The sequence below is a fragment of the Rissa tridactyla genome, chromosome 3 (genome assembly GCF_028500815.1).
Source record: "Rissa tridactyla isolate bRisTri1 chromosome 3, bRisTri1.patW.cur.20221130, whole genome shotgun sequence".
NCBI lineage: Eukaryota > Metazoa > Chordata > Aves > Charadriiformes > Laridae > Rissa > Rissa tridactyla.
The window spans coordinates 119,486,383-119,511,815 of record NC_071468.1 but is presented as its reverse complement, the minus strand read 5'-3'; the positions used below and the strand labels follow the sequence as shown (position 1 = coordinate 119,511,815).

The 25,433-nt window shown below is 45.4% G+C and overlaps 1 protein-coding gene across 6 annotated transcripts in view; it reads right to left on the bottom strand.

The window, feature by feature from the left end:
* The window catches only part of EVA1A (eva-1 homolog A, regulator of programmed cell death), a 216,130-nt gene that overhangs the window by 64,216 nt on the left and 126,481 nt on the right, over nucleotides 1-25,433 (bottom strand). The window contains exons 1-2 of one of the 6 annotated variants that reach the window (XM_054196266.1): nucleotides 13,950-14,141; nucleotides 13,033-13,082 (exon numbers count right to left, since the gene is read on the bottom strand). The exons of 2 other annotated variants lie outside the window; for them this stretch is intronic. In XM_054196266.1, the coding sequence (XP_054052241.1) occupies nucleotides 13,033-13,082; nucleotides 13,950-14,035 (136 nt within the window). In that variant the 5' untranslated portion in view covers nucleotides 14,036-14,141. 3 more of the 6 variants (XM_054196267.1, XM_054196268.1, XM_054196269.1) reach the window with 3 other exon arrangements.

Sequence of the window (25,433 nt, the reverse complement as noted above, 5' to 3'; positions counted from 1 at the left end):
GGAAAGGACTGAACTTGAAAGCACATATTTAAATGTGACATTCGTGCACTACACTGGCCAGGAAAAGGAGGCTGATTCCATTAAAGAAAAATAAATCTCTGAAGACTGTACAGTCCCTGCATGCATTAATAAAGAAGGAGGGGGGAAAAAGGATCCAAGCACAATTTGCATAATTTTAGGCTATGTCAGAGGGGAATCAGAGTGACTAGTAAAATTAAAGGAGCATAAGATGTATATTATTAAGTTAGCGAAATTAAGTCCAGCTGGGAGTCTCCAGAAGAGTATCTTACAGGTAGTGTGTCAGGTACCACTGAGGATGAAATATGGGTTTCACCTGTTGTTATCTCTGTCCTTAGCACAGTGACTGATGACAAAGAAGTAAACTCAGATTTCATTAGTGCATATTTAAGTTAAGGTAGCACCTGCATATTTAAATTCTCAGCTTTCCACTGCACCAGCCCCTGTAGAAACAACCCCCACTTCGAAGTAAGACAGTCAAAGAGGAGAGGGCAGGGAGTGGTGGTCTTTCTATTGCTGATGGTCAGTGGAGGAGGAGAACACGGAAATATCGTGGTTACAGGGGAAATCGGATGGATGGATCCTTTTTTTTCATAACCATAGAAAGCCTCTGAGAACATTCTCCAAACTGCAGGTACAAAAATGTGCTTGCTCCAGTGAAAACCAGCTGCTGCTGGTGTGGAAGGGGACAGACTGCTCTGTGCTCCTCAGGGTAAGAACAAACTCTGGCCAAGGACAGTGGAGGACAACTCCTTGTTTTTAAGCAACACTGCAGTTCTGCAACGCTGCAAATGGCCGGGGGTGCATTCAGAGAGACTTCCCCCCAGTAAACTGCTGGGAATTTGCATCAGGAAGGTGAGGTCCAGGATTCCCACCAGTGGCTCTGCAGAAATAAGGTATCTCAGGGTGAACACCCCAACGTTCACCTTCCTCAGAGGCCAAGATTATTCGCAGCGGGGAAAGAAAACCTTTCACAGTTACCAGATTAAGCTGATCAAGAACTAACAAGAACTGGAGAAGCAACAGGAGTGGCCTCCTCCACTCTGCCTCCAGAGGAAAATCTGGCTTTTATTACAAAATTCCAGCCTCGAGCTTCCTCCCACAGGATAGACCAAGGAGGCCCAGACTTGTATGAATTAACCAAAAATAACACTTCCAGGGAGGGAGAGGATGACTGAGGGGATTACTGATGGGATACAGAGGCCTCTCACCTCCGTCTCACCAGTTCAACTCCAGAAGAAGTCAGGAGTAAGGAGGAAAAGCCTCCAGCTTCGAGCTCTTTGGTGCCATTAGCTGATTTACTGGGAAGCAAGCCACTCTGCCACAGCCACCACCATGTCAGGCAGCCCCAAGACGCGGACAGAAGAGCAAAAACTGTCCTTCCCGCCTCAGAATTAATCAAAATTAATTTAAAGAGCTGTGAGTTGCATGGTGGCGAGGCTCAGACTGATAGCGAGCTTCAGTCTCCAGAGGCAAATACGTTTAAAAATAGCCAAAGCAAACAGGATACTGTTTGGAGAGGGAAGGAGGCATGCACCTTTTCAGCTGTGTTTGGCCGGCAGCGGGGATATCGTCACGTCGATCCTGACCATCTCCGCTACACGTCCTCATTGCTATGGAAATGTCCCGTCAACAGAGCAGGGATCAACAGCTCCCTGGAGCGGGGAGGCAAGGACTGCCCTCAGGTAGGGGCGCTGCATTAGAAGAAGGAAAACAACGGATTTGTGCAGGCGAGCTGAAGACTCACTAGAGCATGTAAATGTTACCTTAATTTGTGCATCAGCACTTAAATACCACAAGAACTGGAGCTGGAGCTACACAAGAGCAAAGCGGATGAACACGGTGCGGCTGATTCAGCCTGGGGAGACAGCCAGGACCGAGCTGGGAAGCACCCACAAGCGTTAGCGGGACAAGGCTACCCCAAATTCTCCTGCTGTTCTTTGGGTGAACCCTGGCAGAAACTGAAGCAGATGGCAGAGCATCCTTGGAGCAACCTCAGGCAGGGCTGGGAGCACCACACCAAGCTCAAACACTGCAGCAGGGAAAAGGAGCTCAGAGAAAGGGACCACCAGAGCCATCAGAAGCCACCAGTGATGAGGGATCCCTCCTGGAGATCTCAGTGGCCACCATGGGCGTGCAGAGCAGCAAAGACTCTGGCTGAGGAACTAGAAGTAGCACAGATCCGCTGTTGCAAAGCAAGGCTTGTTTGCCCTGCCCTTGTGCAAGACGGAGAAAGGGGGAAGGGAAGCACGTGCTCACTCCACCTTCTCGCAGAGAGCCCTCACAACCCGAGGCCTCTTACAATACTGGTTCCCCCACTGCAGTGAAGTGGCCGCAAAGAGAGGCTTTACTCAAGGTAGTACTTTGGTGAGGTAATTTAAGACAACAGGATTAAACTGAAACAGACAATTTATGTTGTGCAACAGGAAATATTTCCAGACGGTAAAGTCTGTTGGGCTCCAGAGCGCTTTCCCAAGGTAAGCAGCAGAACTGGAATCTCCATCCCTTGACTCATCTGTCAAGGGAAGAAGAATACATGAGCACTGAAAGTGTGGTGTGGAGAATACACACAAGGAGTGTGTTCGGGAACAGAGCAGGGACCCTGGTTTTCAGCATTTGCTGTTACGTAGGGTTACAGGGTTTCATTAACAGAACAAAAAGCTCAGATTTGGGGAAAGCAAGAAAGCCAAAAAAGGCAGAAAGGTCTTGGTGGTACTCGAGACCCTTCAGTTCTGATCATGATCTCACCCTGGGTGGGTTTCTCTTGTCTTGCTTTCTCCTTTGCAAGCCACAGAAAAAAAGCAGGTATGAAGGGACTGATTCTTCTCTGCCCTCAACTGCTGTAAATCAGGAAGAACTTCACTGAAATCAGTGGAGTGATGTCAGCTTAAAATGAAGTGGCTTCACTTTTAGACCTGAAATAATTAAGGATGAAATTACGTTCATCTCCCACTACAGCACCCATTGGTAAAGTTTTAGGATAGTTTAGAATCAGGCTGCATTTGAGACAGAGGCTCATCTCCCAACACCTGTATATAAGGATGGATTTTAAAGGACTTTATGTGCTACCTACCCTTCAAGCACCCAAAAGCAACACCTGAAGCTCAGTTACCCCCTCAAGTCACCTTGCACAAGCAATGATTTTGTTGGACCCCTACAAAAATGTCAGTCTGTCGCACCATTTCCTTTCATTTGAAGAAATGCAGAGTGCAGTTCCAGGTAAATACTGTTTCTTTAGCTCCTTAGAGGTGCTGGGAGTGACTCCTGCTACAGCTTCTCTCCTCCCTCTGTTACATGAGCTCATTAGCCTCTTGGCTACGTCTCTGCTAGTAAACTAAACCCTGCCAGAGCCCATTCTTCAGCCCTGAAGCCAACTGGCACGGCCTGACGCCGACATATCATTAAACTCCCTTACACTCCGAAACAAGGTGGCCGCATCCAAACTGCCTTTCTGGAGTGTCCTGGCCCATCCTGACTCCCAGCAACACCCAGAAGTTCTCTCAGACCAACCTAGTGTGGTAGCACAGACCATCAAGACCAGCTCACTAGTACAGGTATAAGCCAGGTGTGAGGGGCACTGAAAGTGAAGAATATTTTTTGAAAAATCAGTAAGGAGTAGCACAGTACTCAGGAAGAGTCTGGGAGATGGGAAGACCCAAAAAAGTATTTCCTACTCAACTCGATTTATTATTTTTTTTTGTAAAAAAAAAAAAAAAAAAGTGGCTTTTCATATAGGAACTGTGAAACAAACTTTGAGCTTTTACCTAGAAACCGACTCCAGGCAAAGCTGTCAGCGACGTCTCCTGGGTCCCCCGTTGCTTGTGGCAGCAGGACAAGGGATGCCAAGGCTGGGCAGGGAGCTTGAACTTTCCCCCGCCATGGGAGGTGATGTGCCTCGGCTGGAGGCTGGTGTGAAAGACTGATGTGCTCGGGGTGTGCCCAAAGCCCCCATCCTACCTTTCCCATCTTGTACCTTCTTCCAGCACATTCCCTATGGGAAGGGGGGGCAGGGAGGACTCTACTGCAAAACTAACATAAAACAAGGGGGAGCAACATGAATCGAGCAACGACTCGGAGGTAAACACACTGTATGCAAAGCCTTAGGATCATTTTCCCCAGGGCCAGCTCCAAGGCTTTTTACCCCCCCCGGCCTATAATTAGCCGTACATATAATTGACCTTTCTAAACGCTGCTGAGTAGCTGGAGGTGTTGGGAGCTCATCCTGCCTGTGAAGACCCCGGGGTTGTGCCGTGCTGACTCTATGTGCCGGCGTATAATGCTCTGCAAGCGCTTTTTTTCCCTCACTTACTGACACGTTGAAATTTACTGCCCTGTGTCAGTGAGTTCAAGGAAGCCTTTTAACTCTGAAAGCCCCGGGAACCGGCTCCAGCGCACGCTTCAGGATTTATCCGTCGGTTTGTTACGCCTTGTTTGTCCAAGAAACAGTCAAGACCGAACGAGTCAGGAATGACAGAAATAGTACATGAAGTCACAGTCGCTCCACTTTAAAGCACAAGCATTTGTGTCATTTTCCTACCAAATAAATAAATATATGTGCGTTTAGCGAGCAAATAAGGAAATGGCAGAGGAAAGGCACCACAGGCAGGTTTTTACAGATGCCAGCTGATTTGTGCCCGCTCCTCCGAGCGAGTGTAATACAAATTCCCGCAACTATCAGTTCTTTCTGGTCAGAAAAGCCGGGACCGTACACACCCACAAACCCCGCGAAGGCTACAGCAATCAAGTAAAAAAACCTGTAAAAACTAGACTGAAGCTGAAAGACAAACACCTAAGGGAAATACGCGGAGCACCCCCTGCTCTTTCCCTCACTCCCTTCACTGCCTTCCCAGCTTCTGTACAGCCCCACGCTGGTTTTTCCCTCCCTTAAATAGCTCTTTTTCACCGTCAGTCCTATCAAGCCACCAGCGTCTGCAAAACAGCATCAGTGCCAGCCCTGGCAGATGCCGACGTTCTCCCCTGGAGTGAGAGCCAGGCAGGGCACCCGCAGGACCGGCATTCCCCGTCCCCATCCCTCCCGCACAACGCAGGACCGCGCCGCAGCCCCTCGCCCACCCGCCACCCAAACAGGCACCGCCGGCATCCCCACCACCTGCGTGGACGGGACCACCGGCGGCCAAGTTGGCGAGAGAGAAGGACGCTTTTCGCTCTGCCCGCCTTCGGTTCGCGGCAGCCTGGGAAGTACAGCTCAGGGGAGAAGAAAGTTCTTTTACCGCTGGGTTCTTCGGCGTTGCCGGCCGTGGGGATGGCGAGAGCAGGAATGCGGCGTGACAGAGGGGAGCGTGCGGTGTTCTGTGAGTCTCTGCGCGTCCCTGCCCTCTCACGTCCTCCCCAAAAGGCGTCTGCGGGAGGAGAGGAGCGCGGAGCGGAGCGCGGGAGCGAGTGTCGAGGAGGGCAGCAACAGGAAATGACACAGAAACTTCGCCAGGCTCCAATCCAAACTTGGCCCCCGACATGAAAGAAGGGGGGAGGCAATTTGGGGGGGGGCAGGAGTGGGGGGTGGGGGGGGTGGAGGGGGGAGAGAAGAGAAATTTTTCCCCCTCATTAACCAGCCTAAAAATCTGCTGACTGGAAAAAAAAAATACAGCACTGTGACAAGTTTTATTAAAGCGAGGAATGAATGGGAGGGGTGAAGGGGGGGGATTCCCGTCAGAGTTTATTTATTTAAGCAGGAGTGGTGTGATGATGTTAGACACAGAGAGCAAAATGCCGTTTTCAGCAGCTTTCTGGCTTTTCTAAACTCCTCGAATGCTCCAGCTCGTGCCTGAGGGCAGCAATGTCTCCTCTGCACCCCCCCCGGGTCAGCTGCTGCCCGCCAGAGCCCAGCTAATTCTGCCTGGAGTTGCAGGCGGTCGCTCCAAAACGCTGCACTGCCTGCGGGTCCCGGCACGTAGGGACGGCGGAGGAGATGGGCCAGGGCTGCTGGGGTCCTGTGCCCAGCCTGGTGAGGAGCACATGGTTCCACACACCTCAGGGACAAGGCAGGCGCCAGCCCAAGCGCCCGCGAGGGACGACGGTGGCGTGACCCACAGAAGTAGAAAATCACACTGGGCATGTGGTCAAACCTTTGCCTTGCTGGATGCCTTAGTTGAACAAAGCTGGATGGATATCTCCCAGCAAGGAAAATCCTCTGAACACCTCCCTGCACGCTGGGTACAAGGGGACAATGGCTATCGAACTGGGTGGCAGTTTTTAAAGCGTCCTTTAGACCTAAAACCTGGTATGCACGTGTCCTTGAAGGCAGCCCAGAGCTGGCTTGACTTTAGGCTCTCTGCAAATCTCACCTGCCTTTGGCAGTAGGCAGTGCCATAAACCCTTTGATGGGAGCCCATGGGACTTTCTAAGGAGTCCTCTTGTCTTCCCGATTTGGGACCCACACCACCGCTGTAGGGTGGATGAGATGGGCATCCACCACGTCCATACAACAGGTCACAACAGACTGAGGAGCAGGTCAAATGGAAACTTTCCGCTTGGAAATAGATGAATCACCCCTCAACCTGCTCAAAGACGTCCCACCAGGTAGGGTAAGCTACAGGTTGGAACCCAGCCTTAAGCTCAGATTCAGCTTTTGAATTCCCACCCTGGGTCAACTCTGATTTCCACCTTGAATCAGAGACTCTCCGTGAAGGACGATCTACCCCAGGTAAGTTATTTCAGTGGCTATCACCCTCTCAAGAAGAAAGGCTGCCTTTTCAATCCATATTTGTCTGGCCTCACTCTCCACCCTCAATCCCAGCCATCATTCATCAATCCATTTCAGGAAGCTACACATCAGGCACGAACAGGGAAGGGCTGAAGCCCACCAGGGCACAGCCCAGCCTCAGTTTACCCTCAGCACAGCAGGAATATTTCAAGCCCAGGGGGTCGAAATATTTCAAGCCAGGGTTCCTCCAGTATTTTCGTTGAAAGCACCCAGGCCATGCAGCTCCAAGCGGAAACTGGAGCCTGCTGTTCCCTTGCCACGTAGGCTCGACCTTACAGAACCACAGACAAGTTATCTCGTAACCTTGCCCTGAATAAATAAAATCAGCTGAGCTTTTTTAGTCTCTCACGGTAAGGCAGATTTTATGGACAGACCACAAATCCTGCCTGTCACTTTTTCAAGATCCATTTCCCATGCATTAAAGTCCTTTTTGAAATGTGCCTACCAGAACTGGATGTGGTATTACAGTAACGATCTCACCTGTGCTGTAAATTTTTAAGACACTTAGACTGGTATCCAGTCGCTCCATCAGAAGCATCTCTCTCTCTCCTGTGCCTTCGTGAAAGTGGTAGCACGTTAAGAAGCTGAATTAGGGATTTATTGTTATAGAATCATTTTACTCCAAACTTCAACCCTAAATACAAAACACTTTAAGATTTGGCATTTATACAGCGTTCAACATATGCTATGATCCAAACAATGGCTTTGACCTGCCTAACCTTTGCTGTATTTTTTTCGCTCTTGTGAATGACTCGAGCACAATCTTAAGGTATTGGTTGTCACTTGCTTAACAAGAGGTTATTTTCAGTTAATCAAAGAAATATAAACAGAGCCTCGTATTGAGATCAAATAAGCTCAGAATAATTATGCCCTTAAAACAGATGTCTAAGGCTGTGTCTCCTTTCAGATCAGAGCTGGTGTACTGTCAAGAAGAGGTCTTGCAGATCTCTTTGCTCAACCAGCTCAAAAAACGACTATCGGCTCCAAACCCTGACATACGGCAGCGCAGCCCATTGAAGTCAGTGAAGGGGGCGGCCCATGATGCAGACAAGGGTATCCAGGCCAAAATCAGATTTTCAAAGTCTTTATAGATGAGAGAGAACAGCGGAAGGGAGTTAGATAGCACCATGTTATTTCAAAGTAAGGATAGCCCTGTGCCAAGCCCAGCGTACCGTACCTGTTTCCCCACAGTTCTGAGCCTGACAGGGTAAAATAATAAAAAGAGAAGATGAAGAGACTGCAAGAGACTGTTGGTGCACCTTGTAATGAACTAAACAAGGTCACGGCTGGTCTTTGGCCCTGGGACCAGCTGGCACAGTCTGGCCACACACACGTGGGAGGCTGAATGCCCTTAACCTCCAAACGAGGACGTCCCTATCCAGACCGCCTGTTGGGAGCGAGCTCTGGCCAATGCTACTGTTCAAGCCATGCCAGAGAGCTGCCACTGGACTGGGACAAACAGGGACCACAACAAAATTTAACACCATGGGTAAAAGTTTCCCATTGGCAGCGCCCTGGCGCTATTTAATTAACTTAACCAATTAACTAAAATATAGCTAGTCTCAGAATGACAAGTTAGCCCCACAAGACTTTTCCTTCATCCTGAGGCCTTGGATAAATGCAGCCTTGCCCCTGTGACTCTGGGATTTTTCAACACGGCTTTAACATCCTTATTTCTTGCACTTCAGATACTCTGATTTTTGTCCATAAGCTGCCCAAGGCAAGGAGCACGTCTACCCCTAGAGCTTTGCCCTTGCAGTTCAAAGCACAAGCACGGCTCCTTAAACCCATGGGGTAGGACGCATCTCCATCGCAAAGGTAGATCTGAACTAAATACCTGCGCTGTCTCTCTGTAGTTGATAAAGAGAGACTAGCATTTGTAGCGGATAATTTGTCTTATCCAAACGTAGTTCAAGACAGGTGACATGAATCAGCTCCGGAGCTGCCCCTCCTGCCCCAGGGATTACGGAGGGAGCCTAGCTAGTTCTTTCAATCTCAGCACCTAACTTTTCAGTGTCTAACGTGGATGCCAAAAGCAAGATATGTGTTTGCCTGGCATAACAGAGCACAGATTATTTCATATCTCTAAAATAAACATGATAATAGTGTCATCATGACTTTTGATGCCAGAAACAAGTAATCTCGTGTAGCCTCTGAATGAGGCAGACTCTGATTAGGCCATTATGTTTCATACAGTTACTGCAGGGGCCCGATAAACTGTGTGGCACTAAAGTGTATCTTCTCAGCAGGGCATCCACTATGGATTACGAGATGTCAAGAGAGGGGAGAAGCCAGCGTGTCTTTCATTAACCTGAGAGTAATTAATGAGTTTTCAACATGAATTAATCTGAGGTAGCTTCCTGCACTTGGTTTTGTTGTACATTTATGTATATAATTAAATATCTCTTTGCTAGGTGCCATTTTCTCTCTCTAAAAACACCTACTCAGTATAATCACTCAGCTTCTTTGAAAGTTTGTTCTGCTAAACTAAGCCCACTCACAAATAACACCTGCAGCAACACCTGGAAAAGGTATGGGCAACACATTTGAGAGTAGTCACTTTGCAATTAGCTTGCTTGACAACGATCGCATTTCCATTTTTGCCTAAAAATAAGACTAGCAGTAGGGAAAAGGCGTGTCTCAAAAGGACTGGTTTTGCCTGTTTATTTGTGAGGATGCGCGACATGCGATCCCTTTCTGATAGTCATTCACCTGTGAGGTGTTTAGGTTTAGCTGTCCTACCCAGACAAGCAACTCATGAGATTCTGGAGAGAAATAATACACTTTTGCGTTTGGGTGCTCTATAAAGGGAATGAATAAGGGCTTTGTTTTACTTGTTTGTCTTGCTTTTTTTTCTTTTTTCTTTTTTCTTTTTTTTTTTAAAATGAGACCTCTCCAGAGCTCAGAATTCCAGTGGCATCACAGTCCATGGTGGAAACCAGTGGGACCTGTGGATGAATGACCCACACTGCCCTGGATAGGGCTAGAAGAGGGGAAACAATCTTTTTTTATCCTATTGGTAGATCTACAACTAAAACCACAATGCTAACAATGTGCCAAAACATTGTTTTTATTAGCTATACTCTCACCTTGTTTTGTCATTCAGGGGAAACTACTTCTATTTGAAAGGCTATATTAAATCACTTACAGAAGGAGGATTAAGGTCTGGTGATTTCAAGCAGAAGGAACAGTCTTACGTACAATTTTTTTGTTTAATACCTTTCATTTCATGCTAGAATGTCTGAATCCCACAAGCAAAACTATAATGCCCCTGAGATGAAGCCTTTTCTGGCTTTTGCAGTTTCATAGAGATCACTGCAGTTTTCATATTAGATTACCTGCTATTTTATAAAAAATATTCCTATACCTTTCCAGGCATGCCTGCTGCTTCCCATATTATTTTTGATATTGACGAAGCCAGGTACACAGACTTCACAGGCAAATGACCTTTAAAAATGAATGAAGATCTGTAACATTTACATCCTACGTATTTTACAGCAGGAGAAAAGCCGGTTTCAGCCTCTCCCTCCTCCCTGCTCCCCACCCCCCCCAAACAAACAAATAAGAATTGTTTCTCTCAAGTCCATCCCTCTCCAGAAAAATCTGACCTACAAATGGCTTTCTCATAACTCAGCAGACTAGTTTAGTCCTCAGATGGATTTATCATTAACCACATAAGCACATGTTGTCCATTCTGTCCGACCTAATGAATGTGCTATAAATAAAATATCTCTAAATGCAAGTTTCACCATACTTACCCAAGCTGTTGCTGCAAGTCCTTGTAACTCCCAAACCCACTTATGTTAGAAACATTAATCACTCGATTATAATTCAAAGCATCAGCTCTCTACAGCTGAAACTCCCCAGCACTTGACTTTGGCTAGACCTCTAACCTCAACTTATCACTTTCAGGCGTACTCCACATTTTCTTCTCCAATCTGTCGCTAATGTAGAAAAGACGTGGGAATTCACTTTTGAAAGGTATTTTTAACCTAGGAGTGTCTCATTAGAAGGAGAACGCAGTATGGAAACTCTAAAACAAAACCTTTCCCATTTTACTTGGCATGGCAATCTGAAAATACCAGAGGTGCGTTTCACCACAACCCGTGTCATTTAAAACCCAAGCAACGTAAAGAAAAAGGAAAATCTTTTAGAAAAGACACCATGAGTGTAATTCCCACCTATCCCACAAACATTTTATATGATCGTGGGATTGTCCGTAGAGCGTTGTGCTCTCCATCTTGAATGAGGGAAGCTGAATCAAGCCGTCAATTAATTCTGACTTGTCTGCTCGTTCATCAAGAGTGTGCACGGACAGTTTGGGTTGTTTTCTACTTATTTCAGCTGACAATGTAGAGATCATATTCCATCTTGACCAAAGTTTTTAAAAGCCCAGAGAAACAAAAGATTAATTGTAGGAAATTATTTTTAAACACCATATGCTTTAGTCTGGAAATAGAAAGACAAAGATAAAACTCCCAAAAGGAAAGCCACAGCTAATGACAGCCTGAGAGGAAATGATCACACATCCTCAGTTCTTCTGATGGATGTTCTTCTAGCCTTATTAATCAGAAGTTTGTGATGTCGATAAATCACTGAAGTATGATAACAGATGAAGGTGAGTTTAGACGTAAAATGATCCACGGTGAAGGATTACAATAAAGGAGGGAAAGGAGGGGGAGCCAAATATAGTTTTATAAACTGCATCCTCAGCTTGTGAGGACTTGTAGCTAATAAATGTCATTCCTTTTCTATATTATCTAGGAGATTAAGAATGTTTCTCAATGTATAACTGCTGGGAAGCCTCCGTAGCACCTTCTCCAGTTACTCCAGGAGGTTTACATTACAACAATTGCTTTATTTTTCCATCAATTATGATTTCACTTACAAAGAGGAACTTAAAAGTACCTTTCTTCTTTTAACCTCTTTTGGAGGAAGTAGGCTCCAGCAGCGGAAAAGGAGAATCCAGGCAAAACACTGATGATTTTGACCTTCCAAGGTTTGTCAGATGATCCTGTGAATGACCCCGTGCCACAGAGGTGTCAGCAACGTCTCTGACCTCCAGTTGGTTGGTTTCTGAGCTGTTGGTTTCTATATTCAGCAAAACCACCCAGCTATCAATCTACGTGTATCACAGTTGGCGGTTTTCAAGGAAAGCATTTCCCAGAGCACTTCAGAAGTAAATAAATGCATTTGAGATGCTACCCCTGACGAATCAGTTCCATTCTCTGCCTTCTGCTAGTGGTTTTTATGCTGCAGAAAACAGCCCTGGTCATCTGAAGCAAACCAAAGCCACACTTATTCAAAACGGAAGATTATTAAAACAAGGAAGCTTGCCAGTAAGGCAAAATTTGCCTTCAGCAATGAAAGCCAGAGGCGTACCAGACACCTAGGAGAGAAAGGACAGAAGTGCACTGGATGCCTTTGAGGATGCTTTCAACCGAAATACAAAGTTGGGTGCTTCCCATGTAGGTTTTAATCAGCTTTGCCACAACACGGAGAGATCTCCCAGCTGATGCCCTACCAAGCTGGCAACGCTACCTCACGCTGCAGGGCAGCGCTTGGTCGGCAAATGCATCGGCTTGGTCCAGATGCAGTGAAGCTACGCAAGGGACATGGCTTCTTGAACTGATAAACCCTGCCGACAGAGCACATCAGCTTGCACGCGCTGTGGGTATTGTCTTACTCTGTGTGGAGCCAGCCCAAACACCCCGATACCGTACTGTATTCTGCAGTAATATAAATTGGGGGTTATAGTTGAGTTCCACCGCAGTCCTCAGAGCTTCCCTTGCTGGGGCTACAGCTGAGGTGTCTCTGGCACCACCTACCCAAACACTTCCAATCTGAGGTTGCAGCGACTAACAGGGAGATAGATCAGCTAGGCAAAAGGACAACCTTTGAAGTGATGAGATATTCCCATAGAAAATAAGGGCAATTTATCCCTGTAATGACTGCTTTGTACTCCATGGAATAGTGGGGACAGCATTTCTGTTATTTCTGTTCTTGCCAAAGTTTCTGTTTGTTTAAAGGGAAGTACTGAAAACACACATGAATGGACATCAAATTACAGAATCTTCCTCCAGGCTTTCTAAGCCATCACGAGCAAGAACAGGAGACAAATACATGTTAACATAAATTCTAAGATGAGATGTGTAATTTTACCTATATAGAAACTAAAAGAGCGGAGAAGAGGGAAAATTAAGAACAAAAGACAAGGGGAAAGGAAGAGAAAACGAAGAAAAAAAAAGGCCTATAAATAAGCTCTAGCGTCTGAGAAAAAGAAAGCAGAATACCTGGTGTCCAGTGTTGCAATCTGAGGTCTGCTGTGAACGGATGGACAAATCTGTGGCATGGAAATGAGTCAGAATTACTGCCCGAGGAACACACTCCAGTGGACCAGTCTAACCCAGCTCAGAGGGATATGTAAGACTTACAGGTCTGATTCTTGCCATATGATTCTTGCCAGATGTCTGGCTATAGACAACTGATCACTAGCAGACTATCTTAAGATAGTCTTCAGCTGAGACACACCAATTCCACCTCGAGAGCACTTAATTCTTAAAATGCAATCAGCATTTTAAACAGGAATCAGCACAGGAATAATCTTAAATTACACCTTCACGCTACAAAGCCTCTGCTCTTGATATATGGAGGCAGCTCGAAGAAATAAAGGGGTATCCAGGCCTGCTTTCCATTGCTCTTGAATGAAGTATGGTATAGATTTCTAGCTCTGGATTCAGGCTTGGAAGCACATCTGGAAGTGTCTACCCTTGCATACATTAGATCTGGGCTACAGTAAAGAAATCATGACCACCACAAATATCATAAACGATGAAGAGAATTCCTGACCTGAAACTAAATATTATTGTTTATTATGTTACATTGAGACTGACTCCTTAAAAGCTGCTGATAGCAAAGCCATGAAGTGTCAGCTGCAGAGCCTCGCACTGCCGTAGCAATGTTCCTGTGAAGTCAGCTGTTTGAAAATCTACCCCTGAGCTGAGACATTGAAATCTTCCCAAACCACATGGTTGTTCTGCGTTTGACACAACAGCAAAAAATTACGCTTATCAACCGGGAGTCACCTCACTGCAATACTCAGCCGGCATCCCTTACCTGCGGGAGGGAAGGAATTGCAACACGAGAAAAGGAGCCGTCTTTGGCAACACGCTACGAGACGAACAGACACAGCCCTTCTCGGCAAGCTCACCTGCTAGAATCGGCGTGGATAAAACACTGCTGGCCTCCAGCGCCAGTGTTGTGACGATGATGAAGAAATCCCCTCCTTCCTCGCATGGCATTTGTTGAACTGAATAGCTAGAAAGGCCTTTAAAATTGGAGGTGGAGCTACCTCTGGTCACAAGAACAGCCAGGTCTCCAGCAGCAGCACTGCTGCTAGGAAGCATTACATAAATGAGTTCATGTCAGGTCACAGTCAGAAGATAGTCAGAGGCAGAAACACTCCAGTAGGCATTATTTTTCCACAGCACAGCCAAAAGCAGGCATTTTTTAAAAAACAGTAAAACACCACGGTGGTTGCAGACACCATTTATTAATAGCAGCTAGTTTGGCCCACTGACACCAACCCCATCTTTGCTGCACTAAGCTGGTTAAAGTGACATAAATTTTCAATGAATTTAAATGAAGGCACATAACTCACTGGGAGACCTTCTGTGGAAACCTCCATGTTCTTGAGGCCAAAGATCTGTTCCCAAATCTAAATCCATTCAGTAGCTACTTATCCATGAGCACGTCCCATTCTCTAGGGGAGAAAACGTGAGATCAAAGATCCTGCTCTTAAAAATTAGGAAGGTAATAATACACAGAGGAGCGATGAAAGCCTTCATCCCACTTTCATAGCACTGCAGATGCTTTCCCATTTCTAATAGAGATTACAGAGCAGAGAGAAAAAGAGAGGCCCATGAAAGTGCAGACTTTGTGAGTCAAGGGGCTCAGCAGGCAGAGCGTTTGCTCTGTTGGGAACCCACAGGGCAGGAGCAGGGGTTCCCAAACTGGGCTGCATCCCAAGCCCAGAACTGGAAATGCTCATGGTCCTGCAGGTGCACAGGAAAACTGTACCATGGCACCAAAAAAGGGCTTCACTAAAAGGAAACTTTGGGAACTGCTGCTCTTAAGGGTTGTAGTTAGATGCTTCTAGTAGATGCTTCTGTAGATGCTTCTAGTAGATGCTTCTGTAGACGCTTCTAGTCACGTCTTGTCAAGGGTTAATTCTATTCGATATCTCAGAGTTGCATTTCTATCCTTAGGAAGGTGATGAATTTGAGCAAGAGGCTTACCATATAAGCAAGCTGTCAGAAAAAAACAGGACAAATAAAACCTGTCTGACCTCCCTGCCCCAACTTATCAGATAGCAAACGCTTCTCACCAACTACAGTGTACATCAAAACTGGTCATTGCAAAGAAGCGTGGTCGTGCTCTGTGAGAAATACCATGTATCTCTTGCTCTGGTTTTTAGCCATTAACCACTGGCCCATCTGTACACCCACAACTCAGTCTTGCCAAAATGTTCTGGACCCTGAGCTAAGATTCCTCAATCAAATATCCCTTTTTCCTGACTTGTGCCATGGTAACATTTCAACCCAGAATCGCCAGTGCCTCAGAGAAGGAAATTTTCTTTCCAACACATGGTAGGACAGCTGACAATGACCATCGATGCTAAACTCCCATATACTGCTGTTCTTGAGTAATGCCTTTCAGGTTGGGCTGGCTAGATGAATATAACTATGGGACAGATATGATCATGGAGATATGGTGATACAAGAAACTCAGCCAGCTGAGAACTTCACTGCACATCAAACCTCTCCTCCACCATCTGGTCCAGCTTCCTGAAGAACTCTGAAATGACTTCTGTGCCACGATCCTCATCTTTGTTGTCTGGACCCAGGACATCTCCAAGACCTACTAAAGGTCCAGAAGAAAACAATGGTAAGCAACTATGATCCTCTAGCTCGAGGTAAAGAGAAAAAAAGGGTCACATCAAAATGGTGGAATAAATTCCTTTAGGAAGTGCAGACTACTTCAGATATCATCCTCTTTCACTAAAAGTACAATTCTTCAGCATCTCCTATGTGAAATAAAATACATAAGAGGATACACAGTTCACAAAAATCAAACTGCCTTAAAATCCTATCAAAATAATATTCTGCACTTCAAACACTCCTCCCCAGAGGGGAGGTTGTGAAAACAATAGTTGAAAGATGTATAATCATTTTGCTTAATGCACTACTGGAAGATGTTCAAATGCTCGTCTGATGGGTGCAGGAGTAGAACAGAAAATAAAATAGTTCCGTTCAGGCCAGGTCAGGTGATGTTCCCAAAGATTCCTCCTATCCATTTTCTGAAGAAGCACGTACCCAAGAGATCCTGTATGCAAACTGCTACTCAGAAGGGAGTATGATACAACAATAAAAACCAACAGACACATTTAGAATCATATTAAAAATTAAAAGCCCTTAGTGAAATCCAGGAGCTGCTTGTACGTCTGCCCCCAGCTCACTGCAACACAATGCTTTTCTGTAACTTCTGGAAGACTTTAGAAGGTGGTAAGTAAGTTGATGCTCCCCATACAACACATACAGTAAAAAGGGATAAATAGGCCTATCACCATGGGCTTGTCTGCTGCACATCAATCCCAGGCAAAACCACACAACAGATGTGATGGGACTCAACAAGTAAATAATTAATGTCCATCAACAATGTGTAATGGAAAAGGAATCTTGTGAAATTAATCCAGTCTCACATTTTGATGAGCCGACAAATGAGGTTAATAAAAGTAATAGGGTTGATGTAATGGGCTTCTGAAAAGCACCAGACTTGAATTATTGAGTAATAAACTTCACTGGTTTAAAATCAACATAGTACAGTGTAGATGAATTGGGGACCAGCTAACTGATACCTTTCCAAATGAAATAGTACATGGCGAATGTTCACTAAGCAAGTGAACTTTTGGTCCCCTGTAGATCCTGGCTTACTAGTTGCTATTTAATATTTTTATGGCTGACACGGAAGAAAAAAAATAAATTATTGCTTAGTAAGTTTGTGAAATTTTGGGAAGTGGTATGGAATAAAGAGGACAATAAAGCAAAGCAATCCAGAGAGCAATACAGTAAAACGCACACAAGCCAACAGTATGAATTTCAGTACAGACATGTGCAAAGTCCTGAATGTAAGATTAAACAGTGGAGATCTTGCTTCTCAGACATGAGAAAGGAGGCCAGAATCAAACTGGAAAAAGCCTAGCAAGTGATAGAATCGTATTGGTTTAATGTGGATTATCAGTCTGATATCTTCAGCAGAGTAATGCATGTACTAGAGACGTAATATCAACTAGAAGAAGCAAAGAAAGTACATAAACTTGGTATTGGTGCAACTGCTGGTGATATTCAGAGCCTATTTCAGAGGCTGCAGATATTAAGAAATGGGAAAGAATTCAGGGAAAAGCCACAAGAATGAATGAGGAATTATGAAACTTCATTCTGGAGAAAGACCTGAGATGATTTAACTCTTTAATTTTACAAACAAAAGGCTGGCAGGTTTCTTAACCATAGATTATAATTATATAAAGAGAGAATAAGAATTAGCTAATGAGGTTTCTTCAGCCTTAAGAATAAAAGATCTAGCAATGGCCAATAGCTAGGAGTTGTATCTAGATACTCAGAACAGAAATAAATACAGTTTCTTTGGCAATTTTGCAAGGGTTGCGGGATACTTACAGTCACTGGGAATCTTTAAATCAACCTTTTCTAAGTCAAACAGCAATGAATTGAGGGAGGCCTTATGGCCTCTTGGTCTCAGAAACCTATCAATTAAGTGACAGGGCTTCACATGCTTCTGTGGGACGCTATTTTACAACCTAATAAATGTCATCTTTAGGAAAAACTTTGTGGGATTCTGCTTTTTTCTTTAACACACTACTAATGGACCACACTGAGTAACTGATTCCCTTGTTTTCTGTTCCCATCAAAGGACAATTAAAATAACGATCTTTCAGCAGTGATAGATAATAACACCTTTTCTAATACTTGTAAAGAATGATCAGAGAATGAATCAAGCAATTCATTCTTAGTTCTTAGTCATTCCTCCTACTCAAGTCCCAAACCAATGTTCATTTAAGCACAGGAATATGTGATGAATGTTTCCTTCAGCCAAGCACCGGAGAAGGAAATTTGGCATTTGTGACCCTCAGACTGCCATATTTTATGGTACCTCTACCACAACCAGAAGACTCCATTGAGAAAACTGAGAAACTTGCAAGGACTGAAATAAAGGTGCTCCAGTGGTTAACACACACTCTCTCTCTCTCCATCCTCACCTGTTTTTTGGCTGTGGCTTGTCCCTTTTGTCACTCATGCTTTAATTTGCCTCCTAATCTCAGTCCTGCTATTCAGTGTCTAAACACTATGCATGTTTCCTTAAGACCACAAAGAAGCAACCCCATTGTGTAAGTGAAACCCATTAAGACATTCCCTGCCCCAGGGAGTTCACAACACAGAATAGAAACCAGCCTTGTCGAACTGGTGGCCTGCAAACTGAATCCAGCACAGACAATCCCACCGTATTTCTTCCCAAGCCTCGCAGGAGACGCACACAGTGCAATGGATGAATCATTTCTGCTGGGCCTTACAACTAGTGATGGGCAATGCCAGCAAACACACCGTGAAACGATAGTAGAATTTCTCTTCATTTACTGTAACTCTCTCCTTGCCCCTTTTTCCAGGTATGGGATGGGGTTATCTGTCCAGCTCCTTTGCCCAGATGTGTGCAGCACAGCAAGCTACATTGCCCCATCCCTTTTCCCAGCCAGCACCATTGCCCTTCTCCCCTCAGCAGGGCTGCTGAACACCCACGATCAAAGTCGAGAGGCGAGAGATGACCATGGGGACTGAATCTCCATTCTCACAGCAATGATGATAGTCCCCAAAGGACAGCCTTGAAGTGCAGCTTTCATAGAATCATACAATTGTTAGGGTTGGAAGGGACCTTAAAGATCATCTAGTTCCAAATCCCATGCCATGGGCAGGGACACCTCCCACTAGACCAGGTTGCTCAAAGCCCCATCCAGCCTGGCCTTGAACACCTCCAGGGACAGGGCAGCCACAAATTCCCTGGGCAACCTGTTCCAGTGCCTCACCACCCTCACAGTAAAGGATTTCTTCCTAATATCCAATCTAAATCTACCCTCCTTCAGTTTGAAACCATTACCCCTTGTCCTATCGTTCCACTCCCTGATAAAGAGTCCCCCCCCATCCTTCCTGTAAGCCCCCTTTTACTCAGCTTTCACTGAGTAAATCCCATGGCTCTGGAAAGAGGCCGAGAAACACTAAATTTAGTAAAGAATCAGAGACCCTACAATTCCTTATTGCTCCACCAGCCCTCTGTCTGAAAAGTTTAATAGTATCAAGACATTCGCTAGAATCACAATACATGTTCAACTACCAGTGCAGTGAAACAGCGTGTTTATGGGTCAGCCAGGAGGTATGGAGACTCCAGCGTGGACAAAGTTGGAGAAACATTACAAAAATAAATGGGAGAGGCTGAACCACAATGGAAACTAATAGAACTTACGGGGTTTTTTTCTAAAGGGTGGACCTCATGGATCCAGATTTCAAAGTGAAGCATCTACAGACAGGTGCAATCATTAGGGCTCTAGGTAGGGCCCCCAGAGTGAACTTTTTGTCACAAATTTCTGTGATTCTCATTTATCCAAAATTTGTCAGATCAAAACTTGTTAGTAGTATTAGTGCTTTGGAAAGCACGATCTCTCCCAAGATGAGCACCATCCCAGCACTGTTTACATCACAGCCAGCCCTCCTTCCAAATCATTAATAAGGATCTTAAGCAAAAACAGTTTAACATTGTTCCCTACTGCTCCCCTGAGGTATCTCCCACCAAGTGTTGGCATTTATTCATCACTGTGTGTTTCTGGTCCCTCCAGCCTGTTTTCAGTCAGTTTTATAATCTTCATCTCCAGTCAATCTAAATTAATTTTTTAGCTCAGTTTTCATGAAACAATACAATAATTGCCTCAGTACATGAACAGACATCTTATTTACACAGATTAAATGACCACATTCTTTTCATCTACTTGGTCTGCAGTTGTATCAAACTAAGTGACTAAATTACGTCTGGATTTGCTTCTTAAAATCTATGCGTGTGTCATTCATGTTCCTTTTCAATGGTAAAGTTAACTTATGTAGAGGGTCTGCATACTTCCTACATGCCACTAAAGGAATTGAGTTAATAACTAACGTGTGCTCTGAGTCACACAGAAAACTCAATAAACTCTTCTTGACTGGGGATGAGGTTTGCTTTAACTGCTTACAGATTTACTTTGTTTAGTATTTTCTCCATTATTCTGTTATGACAAAATTCACCCCTTTTTTTCTCTGTCATTTACATTCTGGTTTGGCAACTATCTTGAGGGCGAGCTAACACATACATGGCTCCATGTGAATGCTTGGCACAGCAAATTCTTCTTCTTTCCTTATTTAGACTGTTTTGCTAGAGATGGAAGCCAAAGTTATTGGATAGTTACTCACTCTTTTAATGACTGCTGTTTATTCGTAAAGATCAATACAACATATTTTCCTCTGTCCTCTGGTTCTTGTTTGATTCTTCTGTTTTTCAGAGATAACTGTACGTGAGCCAACTCCTTGACTAATTGCAACAAAAACATAGCGTGCAGATCTGGTTTCCCAAGTTTTATTTCTAAGATTTTCCTGTTTCCCGTATCCCTGAAACTCATCTCACAGAGGTTGTACTCTGCCCCATTCACGAGGTATTCAGTTAACGTTAGTGTCAGGAGATAGCACAGAGATTCGGTAAATCCGGCAGTACTGACTTCAAGTTCTCATTCTGTGGGGCTTCCTAATGCTGTTAGACAGTTCGAGGTCTAAAACGGGATGAAAGGAGACAAGGCGAGGTAAATATGTCACTTCTACTCACAGCTCTGCTTATGGATGCTTCCCAACTTGGTGAAAGTCAGCTAACGCACAGGAACAGTGGTAAGGTATCTCGGCACGTGAAAAAGTTAGTGCCTAGAGCCACTCTTTGCAGAGATCAGAACTTTTTTTTCCGCCACATATAATGGGAGTCACCCTGGTAATGAGAACAGGATTCTGGACCAGTTTAATGTCTGAGTCATCAACTTTTTGTGATTAAAAGGGGGGATCAGGGTCTTGAAGAAAGATCTCTTCATTTATTTGTGTCATTCCCCTAAATATGAATGTGAATTTCCATCAGCAGAAATGAAATAGCTCTTTCAACAGAGTTCCAGAAGTTGAGACACAGACACACACGCCCAAAAAAAGCCAAACATCTGAGCAGGAAAATGACATAAATTGAAGAAAATTAAGTGTCCTCTACAAGGGGCCCTACCCTTTTAAACAGACAGACTTCTCCAAAGAGTGTTGAAGAGAACAGCTTGTTCCAGCTGCCCTGTGACTCAGACTGGCATAAATGTAATAACTGGCCAGGGCAGTTCTGGGACAGCAGAAGTGGGGAGAAAAGAAAGGCCAAACACTGCCTTGGTTCAGAAGATATGAAACTTTCAAGTAACCGAACACCAAGCTACTGAACATCTCTGGTTCTCTACTATATCCCACCAGTCAACGTGTTTACTGTACACATATGCAAGTGAAGCACAAGCACAAAGATGACGGTAGACAAGCAGGAGCCTAGTGGTCACAACTGTATCTGCAACACTTATATCTGAAAACTTCATCACTCACTTGGGTTCTGAAAAGACAACTGAGCACATGAAGATCTGCAAAATGACCAGTCCCTTAGGGAGCTTCAGGCTTGGGCTGTGGATCCTAAGAGGGGATGTCAAAGAGACCCAATTGTGGAGTCCAGCAGTGATTGTTTGATGACATGAGAAAAGCAAGACAAAAAAGATCAGAATGGACTAGATAAGTCTCTTGATATCAGCATCTGTGACTCTTTTGCTATCAGCATTGTGACACTGAATTATTTGCCTCTGTTGTCTTGACTAAGACCTATTGAAATGAGGAACAGCACACCTCAGGCAATTTGTTAAAATCACTTCAAGTCTCTGAGTGATGTTAATGATCACCGACTGAGGGTGGAGTGCAGCAAAGAGGATGGCATGATGAATGGCAGATGACAAACATCCACCTTTCTGATGAACTTCTATCTGTGCACTTCCATGAACTCTCCATACACCTCATCACGTCCTGCTCTTTACCTTACCCACCTTCATCACTCTCCCGGGAAGCATCCTCATATTTGTTTTTTAAATACAGAGCTGAAGCAGAGAGGGAATAAATGACTTGTCTAATGTCATCCAGGTCTGCCCAGGTGTCCAGCAGTGGTCTAGGCAGAGACCTCCATCACTTGCGCTTTTGGAGCTGCAGACAAATCTTATGGCTGGTTGGTCCTTAAGAATGTGCTCAGCGCTCTGCTGCTGCCTCCCCTCATGACAGCCTCTACATCACCAGACATTGCAAAACCTGTCACGAGGAGGCAGAACAGTTAAGGGCATCAGCATCATAGAGTTAAGGGCATGAGCACCAGCGTCAGACCTTGTGAAGGTGCTTCTGGTTTGGTGTATGTGCTCTAGGAGCTGACAAATTTAAAGACACTCAAGAAGATTTTTGCAGAAGTATTCACAGAGACAGCCTGTCTCCACATGTCTATCAATAATGTTCAAGTGTCAACACTTCCAGGCAAGAATCTTAAGAAGCCCTCACCTGCTATAGGGTTGCTAATGGTCATTATCCCTGTTTCATAAATGGGGAAAGTCAGGCACACAACAATAAAACAATTCTTCTGCAGTAACTCACAGATCAGAGCTGGAATTAAAAAAAAAAAAAAATGTAAATCCTGTCTCAAGTATCCTGTATTATCTACAAAGTGATCGAACCACTCCTCTCAGAGTTTTCTCTTCCATTCCCTCTCTGTCAGCCCCATCTTCCTCCGACTGTCAATCAGTTCTCTCTTTGCTGTTGTCATTTCCCTTCCTGTAGTCTTTCCCACTGTCTCTCTCCCAGCAATGATCCCTTCCTCCCAGTTCTGCAGCTTTGCCTCAGGTCTTTCCCTAAATTTCATTGCATCAGACCATCTCCCTAGGACCAGAGCTGCTTCTCAGGAGGAAAACATGCAGCTGTTGGTGGCTGGAAAGTAGCCAGCGGACTCCCCGTCCCCCCTAGCTATGCTGCAGGAGGATGCTGAGTGACGATGTCAGCAGGGAGAGCAGAGAGAGGCCTTGGCTGCCTGTTCAATACCCTGGAAGCAGCCCCTAGTCACTGGAAAAGGGAACTAAAGGAGAAAAGGTTGCTCCCCCTGGCCTCACCCAAATGATATTCCATCCGGCATGAAGGAGATGTTGACAGAAGGGTCTGTGTGTTACCACAGATGAGAGATTCTTGGCCAGTAGGGATGCACCTCCGCCAGTCACCTCCACTCCAGCAAGAGGGTAGACAAATATCTGAGGCTCCTGCTCATCCATAGCCAGCAGTTGAATGCAGAGTATCTCAGTCTGCTCATAAAAAGGGCTGTCAGGTAGAGCAGAGGGAGGGCACAGGCAGCTCCCTTGTGCTATGTGGAAGGAACAAGGATGAGGAGCAGGTTTATTTATGGGGCTGCTGCTCTGATTTGAACACACAGGGGTTTGAAAGTGTACAGTTTTCACGCTAAATTATTTTTAAACTCAGGAGGAAGGGTGGGACTTACCACTTGTGAGCGTATCACTGCTCCTTGGGTCTATTAATCTATGACATCCTCCTCCTCCTGCATCTCTCCCAGGATAAACTTCATAAGCTAAACCTAACTGCACACAGTTTGCTCTCAGGACACACAATGGTCAAATAACGGGACTAGTATGGTATGCAACCGCACAGAAATGGGTTTGAGCAGAGCACAGGTACTCTCCGAGCCCCCCTTCCCCAGCAGTGTGTCTCCAAGTGATGAAATGCAATGCTATCAAATGTCATGACAGAAAGCGCACATAAATAAAACATGAGGGTGCCTCTTAAAAATAAATGTTGCTCCGTGATCTTTTTCCCAGGAGAATGAAGTTTCCAGTGTGCTAGCTCACTCTGCGTGTGGTATCACATACTGCATGGTCTGTTCCGTATAAGCTCTCAACATATGCTACGAATCTGCCTCTGCAGTACAAGTATTCTAAATCAGACACTTATGCCGCCTTCTGATCTTTTCCAGTCACACGTACATACATGGGGTTCTGCCACAGGCTATCTATCATTTCTCCCTTTCCAGCATCTGAAATGCATGACCCACAATTTGGTTTTATATATGTTTTACCGCAGTTTCCACATAATCACACAGGAAACTTTAATTCTCACCTTATGAGGCCAAGCACAAACACGTAGCATCGGACACGGGCTGCAGTTCTAATCCTTGTCTTTCAGACTGTATCTCCTATCACCGACAAGCCGTATTTCTTACAACGGATAGAAAAATATCTGAATCAAATTCCATTGCAAGCAAAGCCTTACCCTTCATGACCAGCTGTTTACCTGCATCCTTTTCCACATCCTACCCCAAAGTAAAACCTTAAATCATTAGGCAATTGATGCCCTCTGCCTCTGAGCTGATTTCAGCTCATTTCAGCTGTGGATTAAGCACAGTGGTGGTGCACAAGGTCCATCACTGTAGCTCAGACAGCTCTGCAAAGGCACGTATCACCCTGTAATGACCCACGGCACACTGCGAGCTTGTGTTGCACTGGGCCAGGGTTGGGGATGGACAAACAGGTTCTTTGCGTACAATATTTTAGGCTAAAGGACCAACCACTAATGCAGGCCAGAATACAGTGATGAAGTAGGTACAGATTTCCTGCAGGCGTCAAGGGGAAACAGCCCCATCCACTGCAGACCCATCATGTCTCAAGGCTGACTTGCCCCTCTCAGTCCTCCCTCTCATCCCCTTCTACTCAATTCACCAGGAATTCACCATGTCTGGCCCCTTCCCCATCCCAGACCGCAAGCAGCAGACACAGCTGGACGGCATCATCCACCTTCCAGCTGCCTCTGAATAAGGCCCCAAGAAGAAAAAGAGGCTGTGGGTCACTCCAGCTCCTGGCTTATTGCAACCACCTACCAGCTGTACAAACCCTCCTGCCTCAGGGACTGACATAATTTGGCACAGCGCTCACCAGAACGGTGCTGTCTGTACACACGCATGCTGAACACCTCGCCGAGTGATCCCGATTCAAGCAGGGCTCACCCACTGCCATCTACCATCACGTTACGCGTGCCTCATCCCCTCCGATGGCACGTTTCTGTTTACAATGAGGCAATGTGACTCTCCCAGGAGGGCACATCCCAGGCACAGGGAGCTTTCCAGTGGGGATATGCCCTCCTGGTTGGATCACAGATTCACAGGTACACAGAATCACAGAGGTTGGAAGGACCTTCGGAGGTCATCTAGTCCAACCCCCTGCCAGAGCAGGGTCACCCAGAGCAGGTGGCACAGGAACGCATCCAGGCGGGTTTGGAATGTCTCCGAAGAGGGAGAATCCACAGCCTCTCTGGGAAGCCTGTTCCAGTGCTCTGCCACCCTCAAGGGAAAGAAGTTTTTCATCGTTGAGATGGAATTTCCTGTGTTCCAGTTTGTGTTTGTTGCCCCTTGTCCCGTCGCTGGGCACTGAAAAGAGTCTCACCCCAAGATGCCAACTCTCGATGCAAGAAGA